At 49.9% G+C, this 13,900-nt stretch overlaps 1 protein-coding gene across 1 annotated transcript in view; it reads right to left on the bottom strand.

Annotated features, from left to right (window-relative positions):
* Positions 1 to 1,735: 1,735 nt before the first annotated feature.
* MAP2K6 (mitogen-activated protein kinase kinase 6) overlaps positions 1,736 to 13,900 on the bottom strand; it is a 51,883-nt gene continuing 39,718 nt past the window's right edge. The window contains exon 12 of the mRNA XM_063175574.1: positions 1,736 to 12,862. Coding sequence (XP_063031644.1) covers positions 12,785 to 12,862 — 78 coding nt within the window. The 3' untranslated portion in view covers positions 1,736 to 12,784. The remainder of the gene's footprint in view (positions 12,863 to 13,900) is intronic.

The raw sequence follows: 13,900 nt of genomic DNA, 5'->3' as shown, positions 1-13,900 counted from the left end.
TCACTTCCCTGTGATGTTAGCTGGGATAACGCAGGAATGACTTCACAATTTCATACATGGAGCAGGCAGGGGAGGCAGAGGAAACAGGATCTGCCATTTTCAACCCAGATAATTGCATTACAAAGCCCAGCACGGTTTTCATTATTGTGCCGTGTTCAATCAACCTCCATCCCAAAGGTGCACACAGATCTCAGGCTATTCCAGGCCTTGGCAGCTGCTTCGCAGTACTTGCTCCTTTTTATTTATTTTTTTTTTTTTTTTCATCTTGGGGCTTTTAAAATTGATGGGAGGCTGAAGGCAAGAGCTGATGCATTGTAGATGACAACAAAAGAGGCTCCATAAAATTGCTTTTGGCATCTCGTGTGCGTTCCGTCTACATCTTATAAATTACTGCTGCATTACAGCGATAAAAATAGGTTAGTATTTGGAATTGATTACAGTGAGATAAAGCTCTAATAAAAAAAAAATCACTGATGCATAAATATTCTGAGCATACAGGGGTAATTTGATTTGATAAAATAAAAATATGGCTCTTAATTTCTTCCTTTTAAACAGAACACACACGCACGCGCAGCGCTGGGAGAACTTCAGCAGCTGTTCAGTTCAGCATTCTCAGAAACGGGTCTGTGCCTCTTGCAGCTCTTCCCTCCAGACATTTTTATGGCAATCTCTGCATCACCAGCATTCCCACTGCTGGGTTATAATATTTCTGCTGCAATCCCAAAGCGTTCAGCCCAGGCATCCGTGCTTCTTCCAGGTGGCAAACATTGATTTTCCTCACACCTCAACTTTTCCCATTCTCTTCCCCACTTCCACGTGACATTAGGAATTACTTCACGATTTCATACATGAAACAGGCAGGGGAGGCAGAGGGAACAGGATCTGCCATTCCATCAACCCAAATAATTGCATTACAAAGCTGCATTTCAAACCTGTGCCACTCAAAGCTTTTTATTAACCAGGCTGGGTCTCTGGAATTCACAGTGCAGCACACCAGCTCTGCAGCCCTCACTGGGACTGCAGGATCAGCAGAGGGAGCTGGGATATTGTTTTCTGCAGTTCTAACACAAATGGAAGGATAATTTTATTTACAGGAGGAGGAGGGAAGCAGCGATTCGTGTTTCAGCACGAGCAGCCCAACACGCCTCACTCCAGCAGAGCGGTTTGGCTCACACAGTGAACTCAGGGTCAACACTGGCCTTGCATCAGGACAAAAGGACAAAAAGTGGCCTGAGAGCCACCCTGGACAGAAAGGCAGGTAGCAGAGATGGGGAATGCAGAAACACAGCAAAGCAGCACATCTGTCCTGCAGCCCAGCCCAGCCCTTGGCCACACAGCTGGAGGTGCTGAGCCCCCCACCCAGCAGAGCCCAGCCTGGTGAATGCTGGGCACGGGGCTGGGTGCCCTGGAACCCCTGGCAAAGCTGATTTTGGGCAGGGCTGGGGGCAGGAAGGCGCTGCTGCCGTCCCTGCGGGCCGTGCCTTTGATGTGGGCTGGACGGGATGTGGCTGCGCCTGCCCCCGCCAGCCCGAGCAGGGAAAGGGAAACCAGCGCTGACAATTATCCCTGCCGAGCAGCTTGAGCATTCCTGAGCTTTCAGTAATGGATGATAAGCTGTTGGGAGTAAGACGATCCCCAAAACCCTCCCATGGCAATGGCAAAAGCAGCCCAAAGCGTGTCCCAACACAACTGGTAACACTTCCACTGAGGGAAACACAGGTAGGCTGAGAGAACGTTCCTTTTAAATTTCATTTATTTATTTTTTGTGTACATTTCCCGTAATTCGACTGACATACCATTGCTATAAAGATGCCCTGCTCTTTGAATATTTCCATCCAAGACCACTAGTTTCAAGTGTGGTTATGAAAAGTCACGGCAAACATATGACTGGAAAGAGGTGGTTGGTTTTTGACTTCCAGGCAGTTGTTTGAAGCATTTCAGAGATGCACACGATATTCAGCAGAACACACGCACGCACAGCGCTGGCTTACACACACGCACGCGCACACACACATCTGGAAAACTGTTACAGTGGTTGAAGTCTCCAAAAAGGTGTACTGTCCCCTCTCAGCAGCAGTGAAAAACCTCTGAGTATCCTGAGAAATCAAATCAAAGCACAGTAAAGAGGAGTAACTTATCCCATCTGCAGGGTTTGGGGTTGGTTGGGGTTTTTTCCCCCAAGCCAAATGTATTTTGCCAATCGGATTGAAGTGAAGAAAAGGAAGAAAGAATCTGTGGCAGTGAAGGTTGAAGAAACCAGTTCAGCACGGACCCTAAAAGCATCTCAGTAAAACAACAACAACATGGAGTAAAAGCCTCTCAAACGTTACACACACACTCCTACTGTCACTCTGCTACCCCTGCTCGTCTCCAGAGCACCAGGAACAGCAGAGATGGGTGAAGGCAGCACAGGGACGTGCAGGTGGACAGCCAGGTGACCTCAGAAGGGCTCTGGGGCATGGGGACAAGCAGTGAGCGTGGCAGTGCCCGACTGGTGGGACCTGGCAGTGTCTGCACCCGGCTGGGAATGGGAGCTCGGAGCACCCACCCTGCACAGGGCAGCTCCAAACCCTGGGCAAAGCCCACAGGACACTGCCAACCAGCCAGTGCCACCTCACAGCCACGCCAGTGCCACCTCATCCCCTCCAAGCTGCCCTGGCTGCCCAAGCACCCTCCCCAAGGCTGTGATTTAGGTGCTGTGGTGGTTTGGATTCTCACAAGGAAATAATTCCCTCCCTCCACAAGGCTGGAAACTGAAAATCACCCCCGCTGCTCTGTGCTGCCTTTAACCCAGCTCTGCCCCTGCTCCCTGCCTGCAGCCCAGGGCTGTCCTGAGGGGCTGGAGCTGCCCCGTGCCCTGGCTGACAGAGGGGTTGTGTGAGGTGACAGAGCCCTGCAGAGAAAACCAGCAAAGCCTGAGACAACACAAACAAACACCACGCAATTAAAAGAAGGATGGGAGATGTGGTCTGATGTACTTCTGCCAAGAAATAAATATTTTACACTGCCTTTCTTTTTTTATTTTTTTTTTTTCTAAAAGCACTTGCATTGTGTTTTTGTAAATCTCAAAATGGTTGAGTTACTCCCTGCACAACACACACTCACACACACACACACACACACCTCTCACACCCTCCAATGCACACAATTCCAGCTTTGTAGAGCTACTGGATTTGCTTTGAGACAAGTTTCTTGTGCATTTGGACAATTTACTTTTGAGACAAGTTATTTGCAAGAAGGCAAAGTTCATGCATGGCTTTGACAGCTCCACTTTCTCATAAATGGTTTTTGAAAAGCAGAAAGCAAATGAGGGCCAAAGCTCCATTTAAAGTTCACCTCGGATGCCTGAAAAGCATTTATACCCACATCCTTCTGAGGTCCCTGCTTTATGAACTTCTAATCAATTCCACATTCTGCTACCCAACGCTTCTTATACGTTTGGGGAAAGAAAACAAACCAGAGAAGCAGCGTGAGCTGTCTGAAAACAGCTGCACCAGGGAAGGGCTTCAAATGTGGCCATGTGGCACTTGGGGACGTGGGCTAGTGGTGGCCTTGGCAGTGCTGAGTTTTTGGTTGGACTCGATGATTTTCAAGGTTTTTCTACCCTAAATGACTCTGTGGTTCTCTGATTCTGTTATTCTTGAGCAGAAAGGCTGGGGAGGCTTTGGAAGCACCTTTCCAAGGGGAGGAAGGGAATGAAAAGAACAAAACCTGATGGGTTTGGAGCCCCCAGTCCTGATTCTCTCTCACACTTCAGGGATTGCCCTCAACATCCCATGGGGAACAAGGAGCTGCAGATGAAATGCTGCATTATTTCTGCAGATGAACTGCTGGATTATTTCTGCAGATGAATTATTGGGTTATTTCTGCAGGACCAGGTGTCCTCCACCCCAGAGGTGACACCTGGCTGTCCCCAGCCCTGCCCTGGCCCATCCTGAGCACCAAGGGCTCAGCAAACTCCATGGAAATCTGACAGAGAAAAGCCTGGCACGAGCCTTGGACAAACCAAGTTTGCCACCAGCCAGATTTTAATTTCCAGGTGGAAAGTGGTTGTTTTGTCAGAATTCAGGCTGGTTTTAATGACACAGAGCATTTTACCAGCTAAATTGAACCCTGCTGCTACTCAATCCCCTCTCAAAGGAACAAGAAACCCACCTCGTTCTTCCCTCCCAAAAACATAAAAGAGAGCAGGTTTCTTCAGAAGCCCCCAAGATGTTAAAACAAAACTCCAAAAATTATAATTTTTTAAAAGCAAGATTCCCTATCCCCATCCCTAATTCTAGAGCAAACCAGGACGCTAAAAGAAAAATAATCTAAGTTGCTAAAAATATAATTTAAAATCATAATTAGGTGTCTACTGCCATCCCAGCTGGTAGGAGAAACCACAGGGATTCCACATGGCTCCAGGGCAGGCTGGGAGATACCTTCAGCACCTCTTGGATAGTACCAGAAAGGGATCAATAAAAAATAAATAAGAAGAACATGAGAAGGAATATAAGTCTTCCACAGGGACGGAAAAGCAGAGACTTTCACAGTTAAGCAACCAAATGATGTTACTGTAAAAAAAATCCTAAAAATAAAGTAAAAAAGAACTTGTATTAAAGCAGGTTGGAAAGTCTTCTCCTTCCTAACATGTTCATGTGCCTTCTCCAACACCAGACCACTGGGATCTGGGTGCTTTTCCATTTTTTTTGCTCATATTTTGGGTTTGGGGTTTTTTTCCCAGCCAAAATGATGTAGAAATATTGTTGTTACAGGTTTCCCACCATCTCCAGAAAAAGCAGACTTCACACCTTAAGAAAGAAAGTCTAGAAATCCCATATATTGATGCTAAACAGGGATCTTTGCCAATAAAACTGTAAATCCTTAAATTGAAGATTCTGGACAATTTTAGAGAGTTGTTTAGGGTTGGGGTTTTTTTTTTCCCCTACAAGAAATGACAAATTTTACTCCAACACATTTCCAGCTTACAAGAAGCTCCATTTAGCCTCTTCCTCTTGTTGTATTGCTATTAAAAATTGCAGAATTCCAGCTCTTTTGGATGTTGTGACTATTTCCAGCAGCCCCTGGCACAGGGACAGCTCTCACCAAGCACAAATCACTGGATTCACCAAAATAAAAACAGCGGCCGTGCCCTGGAAATTCACTTTACACAGGGATTTTAAAGGGAAAATTCAGAGCCAAATCCTGGCTTGGGGGATGTTGGATTTAGAGCCCCAAGCCTGCAAGAAGCCCCCCAGAAGGCACAGTCCATGCTGTAGGTGTTTATGCAGGATCTGGGAATAAATTTGGGTTAAGAATGGATGGAGAGCTCTGCAGCTGTACCTGGATTTGGGAAAATTCGATCCTGGCTCAATAGCTGTGACAGAGACTGGGATTTATCTTTAAAAACACATTTTTTGGCTTTTACCAGGCACTTAATCCATATTTCTTCACCCTGGTTGTGCAAATCAAGGACACCTGGCCCTTTCTGACTTTTCACAGTATCCACCCTGAAAAACAACCCAAACCATAAAAATGCTGAAGGTTTTTGGGTGTTCTGGGACACCCTGAGATGGCTGAATGTTCTCTCCTAGAGGGAAAAATCCCGAGATATGGCAGAACCCAACACCTCCATCCCGTAATTCCTGGGGAAAATGTGTCTGAGTGAGTTTTTGGAGGCCATGGATACTCCAGGCTGCTCTTCCAGCCTCCAGACATTGGCCCCTCTCACTGAATTTATCTCCATCCACCTCCTGGCACAGCTTGGTGTGTCAGGTCACAGCCTTTTGGAAAGATCACGGCCTGCTCTCATTATTTCCTCAAAAACAATCATTATCTAGGGGCAAAACCAGACTGAGTTCAAGCCTGAGCTGGCCTGAATTATTCCTGGAAGATAAAGCAAGCAGCAGCTTTCCTGATGGGTTCAGGAATACTTTGGGGTGTGTTTAGTCTTGATTCAAAAATTACACCACTGCGAGTTTCCTGGATTTAGCTAAGCCCAAAAGCGAAACTAACAGATCAAAATACCCCGAAATCAAACTGCTAGGAAGGCTTTTCAGCTCTGGCTGACACCAGGCAGCTTTGGAAATGGCCAGAGGATGTCTGAGCTTTTGAGATTTCCATCTGCACGTCCAAACTTCTCCCGGTTTATCCCCGCAGAACCTCGCGGCCCCGTCCTGCAAACACCAGGAGGAAGGGACTGAGGCTCATCCTGGCCCAGCCACCTCAGAGCAGGGCTGCTGCAGCTCCAAAGGGCAGCAAACGAAGGGACAAACTCCTGCAGGGTGGGGATGCCCAGCTGGGGAATCGGGGAGCAGGGAGCTGGAGAGGACAGGAGCTCCTTCCTCACCAAAAGCACTCCACGGACTCCCTTCCAGCTGGCTGCGAGTAAAACACCATGAAAATAAAAATGTGAGGAATATTTTGATATGAAAATAAAAATAAAAAGGTGCCCAGCATGTCAGGTGTCCCAAACGGCAGCAAATGAAGTGACAAACTCCTGCAGGGTGGCTGTGCAGGTCATTGCCAGCTGGGGAATCAGGGAGCAGGGAACTGGAGAGGACAGGCAGCTCCTTCCTCCCCTACACACTCCATGGACTGCAGACCCCTTCCCCTCCCTGCTGGCTGCCCATGAAAATAAAAAGATGAGAAATATTTTGACATGAAAATAAAGATATGAAGGTGCCCAGGATGTCAGGTGTCCCAGAGCTCTGCAGCATCCCAGGGCTGCTCTGAAGGACACAAATCAAGGACTCCTGGCCCTTTCTGACTTTTCACAGCATCCACCCTGAAAAGAAACCCCAAAACATAAAAATGCTGAAGGTTTTTGGGTGTTCTGGGACACTCTGAGATGGTGAATGTTCTCTCTTAGAGACCATCCCCACTCATCCTGCAGCCCCAGCTACTCCCTGGCTGTCCCTGGTGAATTCCCTCCTCCTGCTGGCCTGAAAATGGGAGATTTCCAGCATTAAACTGGTTGAGACCACCTTGAAAGCTTCCCCTCTTCTCTCTCAGCTCCAGAGACCTCCAGGCTTTTCCCTTTTTCTAAAAGGCAAAAACCCCCCAGGCTTTCTCCTTCTTTAAGGCCACACAGCAGCAGCATGTCTTGGGTCACCTGCAGGTTTTCCCCTGTGGGTTCTTTTTGGGTTTTAAGTTTTGCTCCCCTCGCTGGAGCTGGGGATGAGTGGGACCCATAAATGTGGGTCTGAAGGAAGATGTGGGGAGGGCAAGGGCAGCCAGGCTGCTCTCAGGCTGTGTCCTGCCCCTCCTGCTCCTCCCTGGCAGCGTGCTCTGATCTGATATCATGATCAGAGCACTCATTTTGTCCCCAGGCCATTAAATCCACCCTTAAATTCACTGCACTCTCAGAGTCCTTTCCATTTATCCAGCAATGGACCTTTGTGCCTGCAGCACTGCCCCAGCAGCTCCTGGCTGTGTTTATTCATCTGCAAACACCTCAGATCTGAGATGCAGCTTTGTCTGGCCCTATTTATCACCAAAAGCCTCTGTTTTGATGGAGTGGGGTTGTGTGAAGGAGCAGAGAATCCTTTCAGCCTTCAACAGAGCTGCCACTCCTCCAGCATGATCCAGGGGGGATCTCCAGGGCAAATTCCACATTCTCCATCTGCTCCAGCAAAGGCTGAGCTGAAATATTCATGAGGAGATGTGATCCCTTCTCAGCAGAAACAACCTGGGTTTTACAGGCCAGGCAGAGGCCAGAGGAGCAGGCACAGCTCTGGGATCCATCCTCTGCTGCTGCTTTCAAGGAAACCAGGAGCCTGGGGCAGGACACAGGGTGTGAAATGTGCACATCTGGTGTGAAATGTGCACATCTGGAGTGTTCTGGGTGTGCTGACCACCCTCCCTCTCCCCAGGCACATCCAGAGCAGAGAGAGGAACCTGCTCTAACATCCACAACCACAACATGGCAATAAAGATTAATGAGCAAAAATTGCCATTTTACGTCTAATCCGTGGGGATTTGTGCTCATTAATCTTTATTAGTGTGTAATAACTGTTTAGACACTCAGGACAGATTCTCAGCTGGACCAAACTGGCTCCGTTCCAGTGGAGCAGTGCCAGTTTACACCCTCCATGACCCCAGCTCACCATGAGCCATCCCATCTGCAGCAACCACAGCCCTGACAGTATTTCCCCAGCAGCAGGGGCACACAAGTGAAGGCAACTATTTGTCTTTGCCTGCATCCCAAAAAAAGAGAGCTGCATGTGTCCAGGAAGCTCAACAATAGACGTGTCAATAAACACCAGGAAATGCAGGGAAAAAGCAACAGCAACAAAAGGAACCCCAAGGAGCAGGGAAGTGGATGGTTTCAGAGGCAAGAATGTAAGATCTGGTTTGGCAGGAGCATAACTAAGAGGGATCTTTGGCATGTGAAAGAGTGAAAGCACCAAGACAGGCTCCCAGAGTTCCTCTAACAGGAACAAGATGGAAAAAGGAAAAAAAAAATTAAAAAAGAGCATCTTGGCTGTTTTTTTGGGTGTTGTTTTGAATAAAAAGGATTTATTAAACATGGGAGCTGGTGGGAACCTTGTCTGAAGCACACCAGAGGAGCCACTGAAGCAATGCTGTGTTGACCAAGCAGGATTTCCTCTTCCAGAACGTGGAGGGAAGAAGGGAAATGTGCAGGTACACAGCAGCATGGAGAAATCCCAGCTGAGGCTGTGCCCTCAGCCCCTTCCCACCTGGACAAGGTGCAGCAGGGTTGAGAATTCAGATTTTTTCAGAGATTTTTTTCAAGTACGGACCCACCAACTCCCTCCTGCGTCACACACCTGCCTCCAGAAATGAAGTTTCACCTCTTTAACAAGTCAGAGTTGCCTCTTTGTCAGCAGTAAACTCACCAAAAGTCAGGGGAAAGCAGAGAAATACAGTACAGAGATATCTGTGTCAAGGTTTGTCCACCTGGAAGAACTCCAGGAGAGATGGGCATTGCACCCAGTGCAGCAGCATCGACCCGGTGCTTAAAACAGCAACCAGAAAATGCCCTCCAGCTCCTCTTTCAGATTTAAGGGTCCAAAGGAGACCCAGGAAACATCTTTGCTACCAGAGACACTTCAGAGCTCCACCACGGCAGGGCTGCAGCATCCTGGAGATTGCAGGGGCTGTGCAGTGGGAGGAAGAGGAGGAGGAGGAGGGACATCACACCTGGGGTCCCTGTGGCAGCCTGGAGAGGCCTCCCTGCCCTGCAAACCCACCCAGAGCTGGGCCTGAGCTCCCACAGCTTTGCTCTCTCCCTGCCCCCTGAATCCCTTTGGGGCTCTTTCAGATTTATGGCATTTGGGAGCTGCTCCTCTAAAAATCCCAGTTTGCGGCAGTCCCAAACCCTGGGCTGTGTGAACACAGAAAATCTTGGTGAAGAACATCCCTAACCCTCCATCCCTGGGCTGTGTGAACACAGAAAATCTTGGTGAAGAACATCCCTAACCCTCCATCCCTGGGCTGTGTGAACACAGAAAATCTTGGTGAAGAACATCCCTAACCCTCCATCCCTGGGCTGTGTGAACACAGAAAATCTTGGTGAAGAACATCCCTAACCCTCCATCCCCAGGCTGTCAGGAAAGGTTTCCCAGAGCCTGTCTTGGCCAAACAAAGAGCTGAGCAGCCACCAAAGGCTATTCACCTTCACAGAGGTGCCAATTAAAGAGCAGAGAGAAAATCCTGACCTATCCTGCAGCTCTGCAGGGCTCTGAGGCACACAGGAGTCCCTGGGTCTCCTCCCTGAGGAATTCCTGGCTCAGGCCAAGCTTTGTGCCCACCTCAGGGATGCAGGGACAGCTCCCCTCACCTCCCACAGCACCTCCCACCCTCACACAGCTCCACACCTGCTCTGGCCTCACACAAACCACTTGAAAAGGAGCAAAGTCATGGGGAAGGAGCAGGGAAGGGAGGGACTGCTGAGTGCCCTGTTGTAATGTCATTAAACCAAGGGATTAGAGCAGAAAGCAGAGAAGCAGGGCCTGTGTGGAGGCAGGAGGAACCTTTCAGAGGGTTACAGACAACACTGCCATTAATTCTCCATTGGAAAACGCTGGTGACATTAATATCTGCTATTAATACTGAGCCCTGACAGTGTCTCATAAATTCAACCTGTCAATTGCCATGGCACTGAAATGAAGGTGCTCTGAGGTCAAGGAGATGTGGTGTCCAAATGAGACTTATATTGCAGGGGAAAAGCAGCAAAAACAATCTTGAACAAAAGCATCAGATCCATATGTAGGAAAACCAAAGGGTGGTTTTAAATGTCATGTTTTTCAAAGTGAGAATTGATGCTGGAACCAAGTCTATAAACTGGCTGGCTGGACTTTCAGCTGCAGCTGAGGACAATCAATCAAAACAGCTCTGTGACTCTGAGAAAGTGAGAGAGAGCAAAAACACACACACACACACACACACACACACCATGGAATATGAGAGGGCAGATCACGAGCCAGGCCAGACCTCTTAAAATTACACTGAAGTAAAACATCCTCGTGTTTCACCCGCCACAAAATGTAACCTGAAAGGTTCCCCTGGGCTCAGGGTGAGACTGGAGCTTGTCCTTCCCCGAGGGCTGGGCTGAGCAAGGAGAACCTCCTCCTCCTCCTCCTCCTCCCCAAAGCCCCAATGACCTGGGAATGGCACCCTGATTGCTGCCCGCCCTCTGCGAGCCCCTGCTCTGCACCAGCACTGAGAAACCCCAGAAATGGTGCCCTGCCTGACAGTGCCAAAATCCCTTCCCAAAATCCCCTCAGACTGTTCCAGCCTGCACCAGCAGAGAATGGAGCTGCTACCCTGGCAGAGAGGGGGAAATGACACCTGGACAGGGTCAGTGACACCTGCACACATTTTCAGTGACACCTGGACAGGTTCAGTGACACCTGCAGAGGTTCAGCACTGCAGAGCAGGGTTAAATGACACCCTGCACAGGGTCAGTGACACCTGCACAGGTTGAGCATTGCAGTGTCACTGTTCAGTGACACTGTGCACATGTTCAGTGACACTGTGCACATGTTCAGTGACACCTGCAGAGGTTCAGTGACACCTGCACAGGTCCAGCACTGCAGGGCAGGGTTCAGTGACCTTGTGCACGGGTTCAGTGACACTGTGCACAGCTCCACCATTGCAGGGCAGGGTGTTTGTGCTCACAGCTGGCTCCGAGGGGCTGTGCCCCAGCCAGGGTGGGGACAGAAGTGCGTGCAGGGGCTCGAGGCACTTGAGCAGCCCCCCAGATGCACAGGCAGGCCCCACTGCAGGGCTGGGGAAGGAGCCGGGGCAAAGGCAGAGGGGCTCAGGCAGCTGTGGCTCAAAGCAGCGTTAACCTGGAGCCAGCAGCTCACTCCAGGCTCAGCAACACCCACAGTGCCCCCTGCTCCACACAGTGACTGACCCCAGGGCACAGGCACCTCCAGCTCCTCTCCCACCTCAGCAGCCTCCTCCTCTTGCTGCTGGGGACATTGCAGCTTGTCCCCAGCTGCAGGGAGCTCCTGGGCAGGGTGGGCTGTGGTGTCCCTGCGTGGTTTCCCAGGCTGCAGCTCCAGGGCAGAGCCCAGAGCTGCTGCAGAGCCCAGAGCTGCTGGTAAAGCCCAGCTGGGGCTGGACACAGCCCAATCCAGGTGCCAGCAGGGGCTCCTGGCAGCGCTGGCACTCCCAGACCCTGTGGGCAAGCAGGGAGGGATTGCTGCCAACGCAGTGCCAGGAGCCCTGGAAACCAGCACTGAACCCCCCCATTCTTTGGGGGCGTCACACCCTGCACCCTGTGACCCTGTCCCACCCCCAGAGGACAGAGGAGCTCCCACTGAGGCCCAAAGCAGCTCATCCCCAGCCCAAGGGAGCCTCGGGCACTGCAACGCTGCTGGGCAGGCGGGCACGGGCCAGGGCAGCCTCCTCCTCCTCCTCCTCCTCCTCCTCCTCCTCTTTGTGCAACTCCTCTGACAGCCTCCTTCCTTCCTCCCCTCCTCTTGTCCCAGACACTGTCCCAGGGACTCCAGAGCTCCCAGCCTGCCTCCCCAGCAGGGCAGGGCTGGGATGGGGCTGGGAGCAGCAGCTGGACTCGGTGTGTGACACAGGGGACACCAGGAGGTGACACAGGGGACACCAGGGCCTTCCTCCCCGGCACAGCCCGAGCAGCTGAGCTGCAGGTCTTGCTCATCAATTCCTTTTATGATGCACATTAAATATACTCCACAACAGGGACACTTCTCCTCTGCTCTCTCCTCTCCTCAGACACCTCTCCCCCAGCAGAGCCCTACAAGTGCTGCTTGCTGTGGCCTCATTTTGCATCACCATCATCACCATCATCATCATCATCACCATGCACTCATCCTCATATAAAACAGAAATCTATTCCATCAAGCACTTAACATAAATATTAAAATAATGGAAGGGACAAAATATAAATCTACATACAACTTCATGACTACCATAGCACCTATTACCATGACAAAGCAAATTCTGGTTCAGGGGGAAGGGAAGGGGGATGAGGAGCAAGTTAGGAAGAGGAACCTCATTAAATATGTAAATCACTCATTCAAAAAAAATTTTTTGTTGTTGTTGTTTTGTTTTTTGTTTTAAGGTTACCAACCTTATTAAAATTCATTCCCACTAACCAGCTCGTTCTATGTCACTATGGATACCAAAGAACCCTTTCAAAAAACTCGGGCAGGGCGGGGGTTTCTCAGAATAAAACCAAACCAAAGCAAAACAAACCCACTTTCTGTTGGTGCTTCCATGACAAGTCCTGCCACGTGGCCCTCCCCTGCACCCACCAGTCCACAGAAGGGCAATTCTTCCCCAAGTCCAGTTCTCAGTCTCCCAGGATGAGCTTGACAAAAGAGGCGACGTCTGTCTCTTTGGATTCGTGCAGGGTGAAGAAAGGATGTTGCTGGGAAAGCAAAGAGAGAGAAAAAAAAAATCAAAAAAAAAAAAAAAGCAAAGTTTATTATTCACCACAATGAGCATAAAAGCTTTTCAGACAATCCTCTAGACAGTGAAGAAGGTTTTGTCCTTAGCATCATAATATTGGGTTTTTACAGCAAGTCAGGGAGCACAAGGGCTGCTCCATGGAATTGTGATGCCCCCCTGGGTTCCCCCCAAACCTGGCTGGCAGGGCTGAGTGGGCAGCTCTGGAGGCAAAGGGAAGGCTTAGAAAACCCTCTTGATCTATCCCAAAACACCTCCCAGCCCATGGTTACCCATCCAGCTGGAGCAGGGCAAACCTTGCTGGTTTTCCCTCAGCGCTGTCTGTGCATTTTCACCCTCTGGTGACTCCTGGGCCTCATTTCCTCCCTGAGCTGCCCCTCCTCAGAGCAGGAGAGGCTCCTTCACATGGGAAAACCATCCCTGCTGCAAAACCATCCCCACTTTTGTGTTTAACTGCTTCATCCTGACCAACATGGGGAGACAGCCTGCCAGAAAACCCTGCTGACATTTCAGCACCAATGGAAAAACACGGGTGAGGAGGAAAAACACAACCAAATCCACCCAACCCAGGGCAACAAAACCCTCTCCACCAGGAGCAGCAATTCAGTTTGGTTGGTTCAGACACACACCAAGCTGAGATCCCACCTGAAAACCCCCAAAATCCTGCTTGGCACCCACTGTCCTGGCAGATAACTGGATTTATTTGTATGGAAGGGGTCAGAGAGAAGCAAAAGGCAGCCAGGGCCCTGCAGGGCTCACAGTGATCTCTGCTCTGTTCAAGGGTTTGATTTCCAACCCCTCATTTCAAATTTTCAAAGGTAATTTGGGGTTTCCAGGGTTTTTTCCAGGCTGCCCCTCAGCTCAGCTCCTGAGCATTGGCTGTTTGTTGGCAGTGGCCAGGTGGAGGGAGGAGAAGAGCAAAGAAAAGAGAATTTTCAAGGTGGGCTCGAGTGGAAAGTCACCCAGGGAATAAGATGAGGCAGCTCAGAGTGGCTGGGAA

This window comes from Melospiza melodia, chromosome 24, assembly GCF_035770615.1.
Source record: "Melospiza melodia melodia isolate bMelMel2 chromosome 24, bMelMel2.pri, whole genome shotgun sequence".
In the NCBI taxonomy this organism is placed as follows: Eukaryota; Metazoa; Chordata; class Aves; order Passeriformes; family Passerellidae; genus Melospiza; species Melospiza melodia.
Note: the sequence above shows the minus strand (reverse complement) of the source record. Positions and strands in the feature narration are given on the sequence as shown.